We start from the raw sequence: 19874 nt of genomic DNA, 5'->3' as shown, positions 1-19874 counted from the left end.
CTAAAGTGGTTCATGTCACTTTTAGCAGCTCAGCTCCACTCTTCTACCAAAGTCTTCTAAAAAAAAAAAGTAACATGTTAACACAGATTATTTGTTCTGAGGTGTGTGTGTGTGTGTGTGTGTGTGTGTGTGTGTGTGTGTGTGTAAATCAGAGCTATCAGAATGATATGAGCCTACATATACCCTCTGTCCAGTTTCTGGTGATTAAGGCTTGGTTCACACTGGAACCGGCTGCGGATCGCACAGGAACGCTGTGCGTCCCTGTTCTCTGTTTCAGGACTAAATCGGGGCCTAATGTTTGCCTGAATTCAGCCCTGAAAACAGAGCCAAAGACGCACGTTTCTGCGCAGTGCGCTTCACAGCCACCCCGGAGATATGCGAACCGACTCCATAGAGACCCGCTCACATTCTCTTGGTATGCAAATTGGATGCAGGGAAACCCGCATAGGTGTAAACCAAGCCGGTAGGCAGTTTTAAAACATTGAACATACAATTTTTTACCAACAAATTACAAACATCTTAGAAATTAAAATTTATTGAAAATATGACAGACAAAAAGCATACCATTAAAGTATTTGTATATAATAAACATGTTTTAAAGCAACAAAGTTAACACATTACATATTTGATTCTAAAGCAGATGATGGCATCCAGGCAAAGTTGCAAATGAAAAAGGCATCCGTTACCAATACAGCATTTTTGCTTGCATCCTATGACAGGGAAATACTCTTATTTCACAGAAATAACTTGCAGAATCGTCATAAATTAAACATTATGTATTTGTCAAGACCTAATGTGACCGAGTTCCAACATTCTTCCGAAAATCTTAGACAACTGGCTGTTGTCCCGACCCTCTAGCTTCGCTGCTTTGAGTCACTCAGCCAGATCAAGTATGCAGACCAGGCAAGGCTGAGAAAAGTCTGCACATATATCTTCATGGTCAGCGATTTAACTTATTAATGCAAAAAAAAAAAAAAAAAAGTCAAATACCAGCCAGGCAGCTACCAATTTCAAAAGAGCTCAAGGAACAGCAACCCCCGTGTTTCTCTCAGGACAAGTGTCTTGACTGTTTTAATCAAAATTTCTTAAAATGATTGGCCTGGCAGAATAAAATACAGCAGCTCATGTGCATTGTTTAGCTTGAAATTTACAAAATGCATGAAAGTGTATATAAAACCTTTTTTTTTTTTGTAGCGCAAGGTAGGGTTAGCAACCCAGTCAGGCGTTTAATCCGCTCTATTTCCTCTGGTGACCAATGTCACTGGAACAGAAAGTAATCGTAAACATTTTTTGGGTGGTCTCTGGAACATTATGATTTTATTGAACCCTGGTTAAGAAAGGCTGCCAAGGTCAGTCAAGTATTTATCAAGCCATAAAATGACCCATCAGCCTCAAAGTTAACAGCAGAAGGTGTTACATGTTCTTCATTTCCACTGGTGACCATTGTCACTGGAACAGAAAGTAAAGGAAATTGCTTTGTCTTCTATTGGTCAAATGTTGGGGAAAAAAAAAAAAAGTTAAAGATTTGTCTTTAGATATATTTGATACAGCAGAAACTATTTTTGTACTTACAAGCAAACTACAGTTTTAGAGAAGTCTAAACTTGCCCCATTGCTAATTAGCTCCAATCAATGGACGTTCTTCTCTTTTCTCCCACAAACTTCTACTGTAATGTCGGGGATTTAGGTTTCTAGCGGCTTCCTGGTGCGTGATGTGCAATTCCAGGCACTCTTCTTGCTTTTCTTCATCTCCATTAATTTCTTCTGGATTTTCATTTGATCTTCTACTTGGTATATGGCATTGAGCATCTTGGGTAGAGATTGGCATCTGTGCACTTTTAAAGCCACCAAATCCATCTCTCACCACTGGCTCTATAACGTCAACCCCAGAGTCTAAGCTTGTTACATTATTAAGCTCATTTTCAAGCTGGGCTCCTTCCGAGACAGGCCTGTTTCCTATAAATATAAACCAGGCTTTTGGCTGCAAGAAATCAGTTTTTCCTAGTTGGGTGTTCTGTTTGCTAGAATCTTCTTCAGTTTTTCTTTCTAAAGTGTTGGGAAGTGAAAAGGATTCTTTTTTCCTTGAGTGTCTGCTTAGAACAGACAAGCCAGCAGTGTCCCAAGTGAACTGCTGCTCACTGGAATTTTCACATAGTACAGTACTACTTCGACTGAGGTCTCTCTGGGAACCTGCGGCATGGAACTGGTCACCATTGGAGGACACACGCACTGGAGACTCCAGGGGAATCATGGAGATATCTACATCTACTCCACTTTTCAGGGAAGAGCTACGTCTCTTGGCCTTGAGACTGAACATTGAACTTTTCTCTAATACTCCGCCAAAGATAGAAGCCCCAGACAACATACGCTGTAGTGTTGAAAAATGTTCAGAGGCCCTACTTTTTTTTTGTACAGGTTTGTCAACGATTGAAGTGCGTAATCCTTCCTCTTCATCACCGATGCTCATTATATGACTGTCCCGAGAAAGGTGAGAAGTCACACTTGTGCTTTTTTGGCTACTTTGATCCACAGTAATCGGCAATGAAAATGCCTGGGACTCTTTAGGATCGTTCTGCAGGTGAAGTTTCGGGTTGATTACATTCAAAGTAAAACTGGTCATAGATGTTGCTTGATCTCTCGCCAGTCTTCCGAATCTCATGGATGAGGTTCGATTTGTCATTTTGAAGCCATTCCTCCTGTAAATGATAGAAATGGTCTGTACATTAAAATGTGAAAGATACTGAATATAGCTTAATTTAAGACTGTATTGCTCTAAAGACACATGTAAATGATTACGTCCCTTGTGCAAGCACTCAAAGAAAAAAAACAAAGAAATTCCTGGCTCAACTTACCGACCAGCATGCTAACCAACCAAATTGTCCTTTTTAACAGTATGCGTTAAAAACAGGAGGAGTTTAGTTTGCACACAGTTGCAAACACATGCTTAATATTGGTGAGGGGCAGGCCCGGACTGGCCATAGGGCAGACCGGGCAAATGCCCAGTGGGCTGCGGCCACCCGCTCCGTGACATGCTGCTGATCAAGCCGCACAGCGGGAGTTAAGCGACGACCGCGGCCTGGACAGGGTTAACACAGGCCACGGCTGCCGCTCGCCTACCGCTATGCGGCCATACCTGTCATCTCTGGCGGAACTAGCGGCTGCATGGGCTGGGCTGTGTGTCTCTCTCACACACAGCTCAGCCTCAGAGCCGCGCTGACAGTTCCGCTCTCCACTCCTCCTCGACCAGCCATGAGCGTCCGCACAGGTGGGGAGAGGTGGGGAAAGCTGCAGGCTGCAGTCCGGAATGTTTCCCCCGCTCGCCCCCCTTCTCCTTCTCATGTCGGCAGCATGTAAAGAGAAGTCTTTCCAGCCCATTCTTCTCCCCTCCCCATTGGCCACAGCGGAGACCAATCACAGAAAAATAGAGGGCATCATGGGAAATGTAGTCCCAGAGATAGGTGGCTCAGTTATCAGTGGGGAGCAGACTACATTCCCCAGCATGCACTCTGTTGGGGGGAAAGAGAAAACCAGGAAATATGCTGAGCAGGCTGCAGCTACTACAGGAGACATAGAAAAAGAAAGAGGACTGTGCTGGGGGAACTAATAGCCCCAGCATCACCAGAGAGTGCCACACTTTACCCTCACCACCAGAGAGCGCCAAGCTGTACCTGCACCACCAGATAGCGACATGCTGTACCCGCACCACCAGATAGCAACACGCTGTACCCGCACAACACCAGAGAGCGCCATGCTGTACCCGCACAACACCAGAGAGCGCCATGCTGTACCCGCACAACACCAGAGAGCGCCACGCTGTACCCGCACAACACCAGAGAGCCACGCTGTGCCCGCGCCACCAGAGAGCCATGCTGTGCCCGCGCCACCAGAGAGCCACGCTGTGCCCGCGCCACCAGAGAGCCACGCTGTGCCCGCGCCACCAGAGAGCCACGCTGTGCCCGCGCCACCAGAGAGCCACGCTGTGCCTGCGCCACCAGAGAGAGAGCAACAATGTACTCTCACCACCAGAGAGAGCCATGCTGTACACGCACCACCAGAGAGAGAGCCATGCTGTGCCCGCACCACCAGAGAGCCACACTGTATCGACGCAACCAGAGAGAGCCACGCTGTACCTGCGCCACCAGAAAGATCCACACTGTACCCGCACCACCAGAAAGAGCCACACTGTACCCTTTACCCTCACCACCAGAGAGCGTCAAGCTGTACCTGCACCACCAGAGAGCACCACGCTGTACCCGCACCACCAGATAGCGACACGCTGTACCCACACAACACCAGAGAGCGTCACGCTGTACCCACACAACACCAGAGAGCGCCACGCTGTACCCGCGCCACCAGAGAGAGCCACGCTGTGCCTGCGCCACCAGAGAGCCACGCTGTGCCCGCGCCACCAGAGAGCCACGCTGTGCCCGCGCCACCAGAGAGAGAGCAACAATGTACTCTCACCACCAGAGAGCCATGCTGTACCCGCACCACCAGAGAGAGAGCCACGCTGTACCCGCACCACCAGAGAGAGAGCCACGCTGTACCCGCACCACCAGAGAGAGAGCAGGTCAGTGTCACAGGGCAGTGTGGGGACAATAGGAAACAAAGAGTACTAGCATTGTATGGCCAAAATAGGACTGGGACACTGTGATAAAAATGGGACTGCACTGTAAAGGGGCAATGTAATCATAGCAGGGCCCCTTTGCAGTGCAGTCCCCTTTACATCACTGTGTCCCTGCCCATTACAGTGTGAAGGACCGACACCAGCCACCCCCATGAATGTCGACAACCCCCCCCCCCCCAGTGACCGGGCTGCTCAGTCTAAATGCCCGTGCCTATTTTTTGTCCCAGTCCGGGCCTGGTGAGGGGGACATGTACTGGACACTTGCTGCCATGGCACGGTATGCTGGGTGTCCAGTGCATCCCCGTGCCTTTAAAGAGGGGTGGGCTCTCCAGGCTCACCTGCCCTCTGCCCATCCATTGTAATGCATGCGATTCCACTGTGGAGGCTCTCAAAATTTAGAGTTAGGACTACAGAAAACACTGGGGTGCCTTGACAGGGCTCTGTAACGCATGCATTTGTAAATGTGTGCAAACTAAACTTTTGTTTTTCACACATACTGTTAGTTAGACAGTACATTTCAGTTGGTTAGCAGGCTTGTCAGTAAATTGAGCTGGGAGTTTTGTTTGCGTTGCCCTTCCATGTGCCCCTTGCTGCAACAGGCTAATTATAGGTGAGGGGGTGTAGCAATTTGTATGTATTTGTGCAAGCACTACCCTTTATTACAACACTATTATACATGGTTTCTAGAAGAAAAAAAAAAATGCTTACCTAGAATTCAAGGGTCCCTAGTACTCAGCTATGGGATAGCACAAAGCGGGACATACTTTTCTCCCTACCTTTACAGCAGTGATGGGGAACCTTGGCACTCCAGATGTTTTGGAACTACATTTCCCATGATGCTCAACTACACTGCAGAGTGCATTAGCATCATGGGAAATGTAGTTCCAAAACATCTGGGGTGCCAAGGTTCCCCATCACTGCTTTACAGGTTACTATTGGTGATTGCAGTCTGACTTTTAATAGCAACAAAATTAAAAGTCAGACTTTTAATAATCACTCACGTGTCCCACGGTCCAGCGATGTGGGCATACAAACCGCCGCTCCTCTTCACGGCGCCGGCATTCTTACTGTGGACCACTGCACTGCGTATGGCAAAGCCACGCAGCTAATGGCTGGGCAATCTCCTGGGACTTGTGACGTATCCCAGAAGATTGCAGGAGGGGGGAGAGGAGAAGAGAAAAAATAAATAAAAAAGAGAAAACAAGAGAAGGAGAAGAGAAGGAGAAGAGAAGAGAGAAGGAGAAGCGAGTTGTTGGTCATCGAATTATACTGTGTCACATTTACCATTTAGGACAAAGTGACAGTAAAGGTTCCCTCTGCCTAACCCGCTCACGCTGTCTTCTCCAGTAGTCCCCTGCCGATGCTCCTTTTACTGTCACAGCCATCACTAAAACACCTGGTGTCCTAGATGGACCACAGATTGTGCGACAGACGTCGACCCTGGTGGCCCTTCACACTGCATCATGGGAGGTGATCAGATGTTGCCACAGAACAGGAGCATTAGGTATTTTGTGCGAGCTGCATCTGAGGAGTGGTAAGAATCACTGGAGAGGCGAGTATCAGTGGGCGGAGGTGGGTTTACTCTTACTGCTCTAGACACAGACCCACAAGTCCAAAACTGATAAAACCAGTAAACTGAATAACTGCTTTGAAATAACACCTAACAGTAAGAACAAGTAGTACCATAGTAATACTTTTGTTCCATTGTACCACAATGTTATATATGGACGTACAAAGAATGATACTCCTCTGCAGGAACTTCTGGAACATGAACAGTCTAGTTTTCAGTTAGAGAACATTACGGTAACTGCACAACTGCTGACATCAAGCCTACATAGATTAGCAAATATAATTCTGTGTTACCTCCAGTAGCACATCAGCAGGGAAGACACAGCCAGGAGAAGCAGGAGGATGCAGATGAGAATAGCCAGTAGGAATGCAGTGTGATGTCCAGGATCCATAGTTCCTCCTCTAAGGGATAATGGGCTGTTGATAGAGTGAAATTTTTGTTTTTATTTACATTGAAGCAGCATACATCACATTCAGGCATTTTTTCTTTAAGGGCCCATATACATTGGTGTTGTATATTAGCACAATGCATGGCACCGAGTGTGTGTAATTATATATATACACACACACACACACACACACACACATACATACAAACACACACACACACACACACACACACACTAAAAAAAAAAAAAAAAAATAATAAAAGCACCCCAATACATAAATAGTAGGTGCCAGCAGATCCACACTACCAGGCATCACAATGAACTTGGCATGCAATATGGTGCACTGCTTAGAAAAAAAATCTAAAATGCAGGTCCAGGTACTATGTATTGGCAGGTCGTTCAAAAATGATGGCAAATTGCAAAAGAATATGCTTTATACCCATATCTCTTGCAAGCAGCATGTACTCCCTTTGTGGTCTTTTAGGAGTTAAAGGGGTTGTAAAGGTTCGGTTTTTATTTTCTAAATGGGTTCCTTTAATGCTAGTGCAGGGGTCTCTAAACTACGGCCCGTGGGCCACATCCGGCCCGCCAGGCCATTTCTTCCGGCCCGCAGCTTGAGTCCTTGGTCCACCTGTTAGTTGTGGAACCTGCGCTGCATATTCGCCCCAGGCAATATGCAGCGCAGGTCCCGCAATCTCTCCCGGCGTCTCACTGTGTTGGCTGCTGGGACCACGGTATCCCAGCAGCCAATGAGGTGTTTTAGTGCAGACCCGTTGCCGCCTACCTGCTCCCGCCTCGCTGTTAACCAGTAACAAGTGTCTAATACCAGAAAAAAAAAAAACACAACACAACACACACACACACACACACACACACACATTTGGAAGGGAAATCAAAGGAAAAGGTAAGTGGACCAACAATGCACGAGCATAAAGGAACGCATTTAGAAAAAACAAAAACAAAAAAAAAACCTTTATAACCCCTTTAAGGCTACTAGAGGAAGCGGCAGAATCTGGGAGCATCAGATTCCTAGCCCTTCTAACGTACTGGTGGCCACAGCACACAGCAAAGGACCAGGTATCAGACACCGGGAAATGCATCGGATGTGAATGTCCTGCTCAAGGCTGTAGATATTGAAAAGAACAAAGTATAAAGAATCTTCTATAACAAGCTTCTAAGCAAGTGTCCAAGTAACAGTCACTTTGACTATCTCCTTAGGATACATTACCCCTTGCTAAAAAACAATATAAAAATTATGGAGTATTATGGATCTAAAGTTTGTTTGAATTGCAGACCTCGGATGCCTCCACAAAGAGCATCTGTCACAGCCTATGAACTATGACATAGGGGGCCCCTTGTGATAGTAATGAAGAAAAATTATAATAAACACAGCAAGATAGACTCCCATACAAAATACATGCATTGTATGAAATGGCTTGTCCCGTTAAGGGGCTTTACCTTCACTTTCTGTAGATACAACAGGACAGAAGAAGAGGAAGTTTCCCCAAAGCGAGGGAAATGTTCCATTAGATCCCCATCGGAGTCCCCTCTTACATCAGGGGGGTCAGATAAAAGCTTGCAGCAGGCCAGATTTGGCCCAGGTGCTGTAGTACGGAGACCCGTCTTAAACCTGGTACACACGGGCCGAATATCGACCGGTTCAACAGATCATCAGCCTGTCTGACAGAAGCTGGCCGAACGGCTGGCTTCTGTCAGACAGGCACACTGGAAAAACCAGCGGCCGATCAGCACTGGCAACAAATGGCTGCAAGCACTGACCAGTTTTGCCACCAAAATCAATAGAAAGTAAATCTCCCTAATGGGGGACACCAATTGATCACAGTAAACTGAACTTTGGCTGCTTTAGATTTCCTGCTCTTAGCACCTAAAAATACAGCAAGGAGGCAAATAAGGTTCAGGAGGGCAGTACACAACCTCAAACTAACTGGAGGAAAGTTCCAAACTAACCCTAGAGGGTATTATTTTACTGAAAGGGCAGTTGATGGTTGGAACAAACTTCCAGTAGAGGTGCGACAAGCCAGAACCGCAGGGGAACACATGAGGTGCACGGTGGGCCGATGAGAGACAGCAATAATACAGTTCATCGGTTTACTCACGGTTAGCAGAAAGCCTCCCTGGGCCGGTCGCACAGTGAAAGGGAAGATAGCACGAAATCCTCCGGGGCACGCTCTGCGATAGGGAAACGCCAGCCGAGATGGTGGTTGAGGTGCCCGTGATGACAGGGATGTTTAGAGTGCTTGTGGCGGCTGGGTCCCTTGATGACATTTGTCGTGACGCCAGTACCGTTAATGGTGGTACAACCAGTTGTAGTAACAATGTTAAAGAATGAGATAGACAGTGGCAGAATACAACTCACAACTTTTACTGTGTCTGGTTTTGGTTGCAGTACAAACATCCAGTTAGAATACAGTCTCTGGGTAAATAGAGGAGTTCTGCTGATCCACTGCTAATAGACTTTAGGAGGCCTGGACTCAGGGTGTGGTTCAGTAATAATGCTTACTTGTGTCTGGTCCTTTTTGAATCCAGTGACATGGGTGAGGTTGCCGGAGGCTAATAAATCCTTCACCTGTATACTCAAAGGTCCTTGCTGCCGATTAATGGCTTTTATCCTTTGATTTTAGCAGTTTAAATGTGTCCCTTCTCTGGACTGACTTTCTCTCACCTTTCTCTCTCCATACTGCTTTCTGTACTCAACTACTGACCACGGATAAGCCTGAGCTGGGATAGATTTCCCAGAGTGGTGCTATCCCCATCTTGTGGTGGGAAGTAAGAAGCACACCTGACCAGCCTATGAACAGGGATACCACAGGTATACAATGCAAAATGACATGCAATATAGCAATGACAAAGAAGTAATACTTTTGCAGTTCCCACATGTCCTGAGTGGGACGCTGCATACCCCCATGGTAAAACGTGTGTCGACCTCGGCACACTTTTGACTCGATGTTGTGTCTTCCTGTAAGATATAAGAGAAATGGAAAAGCATGCATGCATAGGAAATAACAATATAACCCCATTCTTGTACGTCTTGTATCTGCAAGTAAAATGGGTTAGGCAAACATATCTTAGGCAACAACGAAATGTGACAAAAAGGGGTGTAGTTTTTCCTCTGAAGACTGGTGATGTATGGCAAAACCAGAATAGTCCACGATGAGATGGAAAAAGAAAAACAAAACAAAAATAACATCTCAGGAGGCTCACAGGGTATGAGTCCGTTCCCTGGGTACAGGAAAATGTCAACAGATGAATATCACGGAGGCTCAGGTACGTGAAAGTCTATCTCCGGGTACAGGCTTGAACGTTGCAAAACAGTAGGTATGTAGTCCTTTTGAAAAGTCCTTTAAAGGAAATAAACATAATATCCCAAGTAAGTCTTCTTCTCACTCTGGAACTTCAGACGATGTAAGGATGCACTCAACGATGAGATGACAGAGTTGGTAGTCGACTCCTCGGTTGCTGGTGCAGGTAATCCTCCAAACGGACAGGTGGTCGTCCTCTTGTAGTTCTGTCAGATCTTCTTAGTGGCTGAGTTTCTACAGGCCTTGTTTCAAGGGAACTTGGTGTCTCTTGAGCTGTAGTAGACACTTCTTGAGATAGCTCCTCTGGTTGAAGTGCGGTTGTATTGGTCTTGGCAGGCACTAAGATATTGAGCCATGGTGTAAGGAACCATTGTAAAGGATCAGAGTCTAATAATGCTTTTCCGAAAGACTGTAGTGGATTCTCTGAATCAGATGGTTTTGTAGGCTCTGGTTCTATGGATTGTGTTTCTTCTTGGACAGCTTCTTCTTGAAGAGTTTCTTCTTGAGTACTTTCCTTGAGACATAACTTAAGGCGATTGCGATGTACTACACGCGATTTGTTTTCTTTAGTAATCTCATAAGTATCAGTCTCTGGATTGAGAATAGCTGTAATGGTGTAAGGTTCTCTCTCCCATTTGCTATCTAACTTGCTGGTGCGATGGTTGTTTTTTAACCATACATGGTCACCAATTTTGAGAGGTTCTGCTTTGGCAGATTGGTTATAATCTCTTTGTTGCTTTTCATGAGCACGTTCCATGCGATGTTGAACAATTTCTTGTGCATCAATTAGACGTCTTTGGTGCTCACTCACCCAATCAGTCTTTGGTAGAGGGTTGATTGCATCAGGCACTTGTACGCCCAAAGTATGGTCAGCAGGTAGTTTACCTTGTCGGCCAAACATGAGATAGTAAGGTGTATACCCAGTAGAACAGTGAATCGTGTTATTGTAGGTGTACATCAACTGAGGCAATAGGGTAGGCCAATCACTTCTTGTAGCAGGTGGTACTGCTCTTAACATCTCAATTAAAGTTTGGTTCATTTTCTCGCAAAGTCCATTCCCTTGAGGGTGGTAGGCTGTGGTCCTGATTTTCTGGCAATTGTGAAGTGTACACAGTTCTTTGAAGAGTTGCGACTCAAAGGCAGATCCCTGATCTGTAAGGATTCTTTCTGGGCAGCCATATGGCAATAGGAAATGTTTCCAGAAGGCATCTGCAGTTGTTCTAGCGGTCAGGTCCTTGACAGGTACGGCTACAACAAATTTGGTATAATGATCGATGATGGTCATGGCGTATGTGTAACCTGAGCGACTTGGTTCCAGCTTCACATGGTCAATTGCAACTATTTCTAGCGGTGTTTGGCTTACAATGGGATGTAAGGGTGCTTTTTGGTCATGTTTTTCATTTCTTCCAACAGCACAGGTGGAACATTCTCGACACCACTTTTCAATGTCTCCTCTCATCCCAATCCAGTAGAATCTTCTACGGATGGTGGCTTCTGTCTTCTGCACGCCAAAGTGTCCTGATTGATCATGATACATCTCAAGAATGATTCTTGCATCTCGGCGTGGTATTAAGATTTGGTATAGACAATCCGAGGTAATTGGGTCTAAAGTTCTTCTTAATAGTAGGCCCTTCTGTAGGAAGAGATGTTTTCTGTGTCTCCAAAGTTTTGACAATTCTGGATCAGCATTTCTTCTGCGAATTCTTTCAGGGGTTCTTCCGCTGGTGAAGAAATCTTGCAGTTCTCCCAACACTCTGCTTTCATTTTGCAGCTTGATCCACCTTTCTTTGTCCACTTGGGATCTTGGATCCACTTGTTGTTGAAGATTAAGGACTTTTCTTCCTTTGATGGTGATAATGTCTTGTTGGGCAAAATTTTTGTAAAAAGCTGGCATTTCTACCTCTTCCCAAACATCTTCCTGTGTAGTAGGGTCTTCTTGGGTAGGCAGACGGGATAATGCATCCGCATTTTCATTTGCTTTTCCTGTTCTGTATTTTATGGTGAAATCGTAGTTAGCTAGGCGTGAGGCCCATCTTTGTTCTAATGCTCCCAACTTGGCGGTATTCAGATGTGCTAGCGGGTTGTTATCTGTGAAGGCTACAAATGGTGTTGCGGCAAGGTAATCTTTAAATTTTTCCGTAACAGCCCACACGAGTGCGAGGAATTCCAATTTGAAGGAACTATAGTTTTGGTCGTTTCTTTCAGTACCTTTAAGAGATCTACTAGCGTAGGAAATAACTCTTTCTTTTCCTTCCTGTACCTGCGATAGGACAGCTCCCAGACCTTTCTTACTAGCATCTGTGTAAAGATGAAATGGCTTCTGGTAATCTGGATAGCCTAGGATTGGTGGTTCTGTTAACTTCTTCTTTAGGAGCTGGAAGGCAATTTCTCTTTCTGTGTTCCATTCAACTGGTATTGGAGACTTTTGGTACCTCTTAGGATGTCCTCTCAGAAGTTCTAATATTGGCCCCGCAATTTGGGCAAAGTGGGGAATAAAGCGTCTGTAGTATCCTGCGAAACTGAGAAAGCTCCTCACTTCTTTCACTGTAGTAGGAGTAGGCCAATTTCGGACTGCGGCTATCTTCTCTGGGTCCGGTTTAACACCTTCAGAGCTTACAATATGCCCTAAGTATTTGACTTCTGTCTTCAGTAGATAGCACTTAGATGGTTTGACTTTGAGTCCATGTTTAATGAGGATTTGAAAAACTTCAGCCAAATGTTTCAAGTGATCTTCATAAGATTTGGAGTAGATGATGACATCATCTAAGTACAACAGAACGGTTTCAAAATTTTTGTGTCCTAAAAAATGCTCCATTAATCTTTGAAAGGTTCCGGGCGCATTGCAAAGTCCAAAAGGCATGCGGTTGAACTCAAATAGGCCCATCGGGGTGGTAAATGCAGTCTTCTCACGATCTTCAGGTGCCATGGGTACTTGCCAGTATCCACTGGTTAAATCAAGGGTAGAGAAGTAGGCTGAAGATCCTAAAGCTGTCAAAGATTCCTCTATGCGTGGTAAAGGGTAGGCATCCTTGTGGGTGATTTGGTTAATTTTTCTGTAATCCACACAGAATCTGATGTTACCATCCTTTTTACGGACAAGGACTAGAGGTGCAGCCCATGGACTATGGCTGTCTCTAATGACATTGGAGTCCTTCATCTCTTGGATCATTTGCTTTACAGATTGGTACATAGTTGGTGGTATAGGCCGATATCTTTCCTTGATCGGTGGGTGTGAACCTGTAGGAATGGAGTGCTTGATGATATCCACTTCTCCATAGTCTGTGGAATGCTTACTGAAGGCAAGGTGAAGCTCCTTCACAATTTTTAGTACTCCCTCCATTTGGTTTGCTGGTGTGGAAGCATCTCCCACATGAAGTTCTTTCCACCAGGATGTGTTTACATTTTGGTCCTGGGGGTTCTGTCTCTTGGGAATTTGCTCTGTGGTAGCTGTAGCCACACTGATGACATCTTGAAAAGCGACTTGGATTAGCTGTGCAATAGGAAGGTGTTTTGATAGTGTTACGCTGCTATCACTCAAGTTTAGGAGTCGTATAGGCACTTTACCTTCAGAGACGGTTACTAGGCTCCTTGCAGCTCTCACTAGAGGATAGTCTTCCAAAACAACAGGCTCTACCAGGGCTTGGTAGTCTTGACCTTGGATTCCGACTACAGCTCGGCACCACAAGAGAGTTTCGGTGTTGGGTTTGAGGATCACAGGTTGCTTATCCCGGATGCGGGCACAGCAAATTTCTCCTTTTTCGTTGGTGAATCTCTGTTGCGCATTTAGTACACGGATGGTTTGTTGGATCACCTTCTTAGAATCAGGAGGGGCAGTAGGCACTAACTGGTGCAAGGCTTCTAGCATCTCAACATAACAGTTCCTGAGGACATTCATTCCTAGGACTATTGGAGGGTTAGGGTTATTGTCTCTGACTTGTACCACAATAAGGCCTTGTCGAGGTAGTGTAGTTCCTCCTACTTGAATGGTAGGTTCCCAATAACCATGGACTGGTATGGGTTTGCCGTTACTGGCTATGAGACTCAGCCAGGATTCTGGAGGCTGGGTAAGCTGATTTTGATCCCAGTATTTTTCAAAGGCTGCTTGTTGGATGGTGGTGACTTGGGATCCGGTGTCAACTAGGGCAACAAAAGGGACTCCATTTATTTGAAGTGCCACTTCAGGACGGGATCCAACGTATCTTGGCATCCAGTGGGGATCTTCTGGACCTATTGGTTTACCTCCCGAGGGGTGGTCCTTGGCCTCGGGGGTTTCCCGTTTAACTGCCAGCAGGTTGCTTCTGTATGGCCTGGTTTGTGACAGTACGTGCAGATAGGCCGCTTAGGGGTACTAGTGTGGTCAGGGGGGCGTCCGCCAGAATTTCTGGAATAAGTCTCTCTAGAATTAGAGGGGAAGAGTCTTCTGGACACAGGTTTCTCATCCTCTAGCATTAATGGTTTCTCCCATTGTTCCAATTTTTGGTGGACTTTCTCCAGACTTTTAGTCAGAAAACGGACTTGCTCCGTCAAGGCAGCAACTGCGTCAGGAACTGGAGCTTGGGTTGCCTGACTGACTATAGGTAAAGACTTTACAGGGGTAACCAGCTGTGATACAGGCACGTCAACAGATCTAACAGGTTCTGTTGGTGGGCTTTTTCCCAGGATGCTGATAGCTAGTTCTTTAAAATCTAAGAAGGTAGCGCTTGGATGTTGGGCGGCTAACATTCTTAGTTGGCTCTTTAGATTGTCTGTATGGACGCCTTCAATAAATTGTTCTTTCAGGGTTTTGTCCTGATTTTCTGCCTCACGGGGGTCTACTTGGACAACAGCTCTAAGGGCTTCCTGCAAAGATAATGCAAAGTCTCTGAGTGACTCACCAGATTGCTGTCTCTTGCTGAAGAACCTCATCTTGACCTCTGACACGGTACTGGGTTCAAAGGTGGTGTAGAGACGTTGAAAAATCTGCTCCATGGTCTTTCTCTCTGAGCTCGGCCAAGATTTCACTTCTCTGAGCGCAGCTCCTTCCAATTGCGCAAGAAGAATCTCCATCTGTTGCTCTGAGGATACAGGGTACAATCTGAACATAGCCAGAATTTTTTCTTTAAAGTCCCTTAAAGTATGAATTTCCCCAGAATATCGTGGGAACCAGGGGGCTCCAAAATAATAAGGCATGGTTAAAGGCATTAGACTTGGTGCTGCAGCGGTTGGTATTGCATTGGGACCGACTGCGGCTGATGCAGGGGGTCCTCTGAGGTCGGGCTGCACGTCATCTCCTTGCACAGACATGGTAACAGCAGGTGAGTTCTAGTTAGGTAAGTCAAATGCGTTTTTAGACACTTTTTGTGCGTTGTTGCTATGGGCAACCGCTGTCTTGCGGGTGTATGGCCCTTTAAGAATTTAATGCCGGCTGAATACAATGCTGCAGCAATGTTGATTTTGGGTCTCTGGCAGAGTTCCAGGTATCTGTGCCCTTACAATTAGTAGAGGCAACTGACAGGTTGCAATTACTGCTCGGACGGCAAGCAATGCGATTATTTTCTCTCCTTTGGCTCGCATGCAAAGTCTCGCGACTTCTGGGGCGTGCGTTTGTCACACTTTCCTCCCAGGATTGACACAGCAAAGGTAAGGCGATTTTGCATGAATGGGTGGCACCAAACTTTCCCGCTCTTCAGGGGGTGTCACTAACCTATCCACAGTGATGGCGCAGGAATTTTTGGACAAGAAGGTCTCTGGCAGCCATTTTAAGTGAATGGAAATAGTCAATTCAAATACTGCATGCAGTTTTGTTAACACACAAATGTCTGATTTTCTCACTTTGGATGCTGCGATTTTTATGCTGATAACTGGAATAACGCTTCCATGCGACTTTTAAACAGTTTAAACAGTTCTGTGGCCCCACACAGCATGCAATAAGTAAATAGTCTCTCAATAAAGCAAAGGGGCTTATTCTGATGCGACAGTCTTTTAGATAAGGCGCAGGGGTAAAATATCCTGTTCGTGACGCCAATTTTTCTTATGCGACAAGCCAGAACCGCAGGGGAACACATGAGGTGCACGGTGGGCCGATGAGAGACAGCAATAATACAGTTCATCGGTTTACTCACGGTTAGCAGAAAGCCTCCCTGGGCCGGTCGCACAGTGAAAGGGAAGATAGCACGAAATCCTCCGGGGCACGCTCTGCGATAGGGAAACGCCAGCCGAGATGGTGGTTGAGGTGCCCGTGATGACAGGGATGTTTAGAGTGCTTGTGGCGGCTGGGTCCCTTGATGACATTTGTCGTGACGCCAGTACCGTTAATGGTGGTACAACCAGTTGTAGTAACAATGTTAAAGAATGAGATAGACAGTGGCAGAATACAACTCACAACTTTTACTGTGTCTGGTTTTGGTTGCAGTACAAACATCCAGTTAGAATACAGTCTCTGGGTAAATAGAGGAGTTCTGCTGATCCACTGCTAATAGACTTTAGGAGGCCTGGACTCAGGGTGTGGTTCAGTAATAATGCTTACTTGTGTCTGGTCCTTTTTGAATCCAGTGACATGGGTGAGGTTGCCGGAGGCTAATAAATCCTTCACCTGTATACTCAAAGGTCCTTGCTGCCGATTAATGGCTTTTATCCTTTGATTTTAGCAGTTTAAATGTGTCCCTTCTCTGGACTGACTTTCTCTCACCTTTCTCTCTCCATACTGCTTTCTGTACTCAACTACTGACCACGGATAAGCCTGAGCTGGGATAGATTTCCCAGAGTGGTGCTATCCCCATCTTGTGGTGGGAAGTAAGAAGCACACCTGACCAGCCTATGAACAGGGATACCACAGGTATACAATGCAAAATGACATGCAATATAGCAATGACAAAGAAGTAATACTTTTGCAGTTCCCACATGTCCTGAGTGGGACGCTGCAGAGGTAGTGAGCCAGTCAACAGTAAATGGCTTCAAACATGCTTGGAATTAGGGGTTGCCACCTCATCCCTTTAGAACTGAACACATATGAATTAGACAGGTTCTGCGGCTGATTAAGGTGGTAATTAAATTCACTTGGTGTCTTATTTGCATTAAATTAGCCTCAGAACCTGTGTAATTCATGTGTGTTCGGGTTTAAAAGGGATGTGGCAACTAGGGTTGCCACCTCATCCCTTTAAAAAGGAACACATATTAATTACACAGGTTCTGTGGCTAATTAAGGTGGTAATTAGACTCATTTGGTGCCTTACCTGCATTAAATTAACCTCAGAACCTGTGTAATTCATATGTGTTCCTTTTTAAAGGGATGAGGTGGCAACTCTAGTGGCAACCCTACTTGGGATAAACATATCTATCCTCAGACAAAAAAAGTTTTTCCTAGGTTTCACTATTAAGCCTATTAAAGGTTACCTCAATAGGTGCGCGCACAGGGTGTGCCAGGTGTGCCCAGGCGCACCCTAATCATCCTGTGCAGCACAGATTCCCCTACTGCCCTCCTCTCCCATTGCGCATCCGACTTCCCTCCTCTCCCGTTGGCTGTTGCTGCAGAGATGTTTTAGGATGAGTGGGGGGGAAGGTGCCGGTAAATATGTAATTTACGGGCCCCTTCCCTTTCTGAATGAACATTGTGAGTTATTGGTAATGTGCGTTTGAGCTTTGGGGTGCACACCCTAATGCAGGGGTGCCCAACCTTTTGAAGAGCGAGGGCCACTTAAGCAACTTGGTAACCAGTCATGGGCCACAATGAGCGGAGTGGGCAGATGAAGGGTCGCGGCTACGCTATAGGCCCTCCGATCCACCCAGATGGAAAGGGACTAATTCCCTTCTCTTTTTCGGATTGGAGGTAGGCGGATGTAAACAGACATCTGTCGCTCTGAATTGAGGGTCCCATTTGGTCAGGCTGATCGTGTGAAAAGGGCCTAAGACAGGTTTCACACTGATGTGCTGCGGTTTACCCACACTGCGGGTGCAGTGTAGTGCTCCTGTGTCTATCCTGCAGGTTAGCTGATCTTTGCCATAGACTGCGCCTGTGGCAAAAGCTGGTGCTGCACAGGAAGCATCGGCTTATGGGGCTCTGCTCCGCAGCCGCTTTCTTCCTCTACCACCAGCTTCATTCACAACACTGATGCTGTGGTATGGGGGGGGGGGTCGGCAACCTGCGATCTAGATTTGCCAACCTGCCATTCCAGAGCAGGAGGTCGCGGGCCACATCAGAGGGCTCTGCGGGCCACATGTGGCCCCCGGGCCACCCCTGCCCTAATGAAATAGGCTGCGCACACCTATGGTTATCTCAATAGATAAATGGGGGTTACCACACAGTAATTTTGCATGCAAAAGGCAATCATCACTTTAACTTCACAAAATTCCTGAACTGAATCACTGCATTAAAAAAAGGATGAGCCTCTTGTTGACTGTGCAGAAAAAGCTTCCATGCCACATTAATTCAAATCAAATTTGTGCTTTCTCCATAAGGAAGAGGGAATATTTTAAGGATTCATCCCAGCATCTAAGAAAAGCTCCAACATTCATACCTTTCCCCATACTTACAAGGGTGCCCCTGCACTACCCACTTATCATAAGCAATACTCAAATCCATTGCATGGCCTGCAAACATTGGTCATTTGTGATTGGCAAAAGCAATTCTTACACACACTCCACATGTATTGTTTTACTTACGGATGTAAGAGTTTACTATCCCAGCCAAATGGTATTTTTTCCAGCTGCACACGGGGTTCTGAAAGGACTTGTTTTGGGTACAGCTAGGCACCTAAAGAAGACATTTCTAATTGTAGCTTGTAAGTAACTGTAGCTTGTTGCTTTGGAAGATAAAATTGTAGCACAGCACTAAATGGAAAGCCAATGTAACCTGCTAGTTAACACATGCAGCATGCAATCATTGCCCTCTGCAGGCTCTTGTCTTCCCACTGATTGATTGTGTGTATGCTGCACCTGAGTCTGTGCTGCAACATGAAGCCTTTCATTGGAGGAGACAAAAAATGCCAGTAGGACGGGAGTTTCCGCCTGGCAACCAATTCAGAATATTCTTTCCAGGAAATTAAAAATTAAGATTGATTTGTATAGGAAATCGCTATCAGTGCTAAAAAAAAAAACTTTAAGGGGGCGATTCAGATAGAGATACGACGGCGTATCTCCTGATACGCCGTCGTATCTCTGAGATCCGACGGTCGGATCTATGAGACTGATTCATAAAAATCAGTTACGCATAGATCTCCCTTAGATCCGACAGGTGTAAGTGACTTACACCATCGGATCTTAGGCTGCAATCTCCCGCCGGCCGTTAGGTGGCGCTTCCATTTGTATATGCGACGAATATGCAAATGAGGAGATCCGCCGATTCAGAAACAAACGCCCGCCCGTCGCTTTTTTTTTTACGTCGTTTGCGTTCGGCTTTTTTCCGGTGGATTGTTACCCCTGCTATATGCGGCGTATCCTATGTTAAGTATGGCCGTCGTTGCCGCGCCAAGTTTTGAATTTTTACGTCGTTTGCGTAAGTCGGTCGTGAATACGGATGGACGTAATTTACGTTCACGACGAAACCAATGACGTCCTAGCGACGTCATTGGGAGCAATGCACGCTGGGAAATTTAGCCGGCGGCTCATGCGCATTTAAATCGGCGTGGGGACGCGCCTGATTTAACTACACTCCCCCTAGCCGCGGAATTTTAATTCCGCCGGGGGACTTACGATCCGCCGGCGCAAGTTTCCAGGTAAGTGCTTTCTGAATACTGCACTAGCCTCTCAATTTTGCGCCGGCGGATCGTAAATCAGATAGATTACGCGGATCTAAAGATCCGCTAATCTATCTGAATCTAGCCCTAAGGCCCGGTTCACATTATCCGACTCCAAAGTTGTGCGATTTTCAGTGCAACTTTGGAGACTGATATGACTTTGAGGCTCCATTCACACTTGTCATGCAACTTTGGACATCAGAGTCACAAGACAAGTCTTTCCCTATGTTTTCCAATGATAACCATTCATATATGTGTGA

General features: G+C 46.0%; 1 protein-coding gene across 1 annotated transcript; it reads right to left on the bottom strand.

Moving 5' to 3' along the window:
- Positions 1-1178: 1178 nt before the first annotated feature.
- On the bottom strand, positions 1179-18794 carry LOC120929383. The gene is made up of 3 exons (XM_040340771.1): positions 18542-18794; positions 6490-6612; positions 1179-2695 (listed from the first exon to the last, which is right to left on the bottom strand). Exons 2-3 carry the CDS (start codon positions 6585-6587, stop codon positions 1615-1617), a joined length of 1179 nt encoding a protein of 392 aa, XP_040196705.1. The 5' UTR covers positions 6588-6612; positions 18542-18794; the 3' UTR covers positions 1179-1614.
- Positions 18795-19874: the final 1080 nt, after the last annotated feature.

This window comes from Rana temporaria, chromosome 2 (assembly GCF_905171775.1).
Source record: "Rana temporaria chromosome 2, aRanTem1.1, whole genome shotgun sequence".
NCBI lineage: Eukaryota > Metazoa > Chordata > Amphibia > Anura > Ranidae > Rana > Rana temporaria.
Note: the sequence above shows the minus strand (reverse complement) of the source record. Positions and strands in the feature narration are given on the sequence as shown.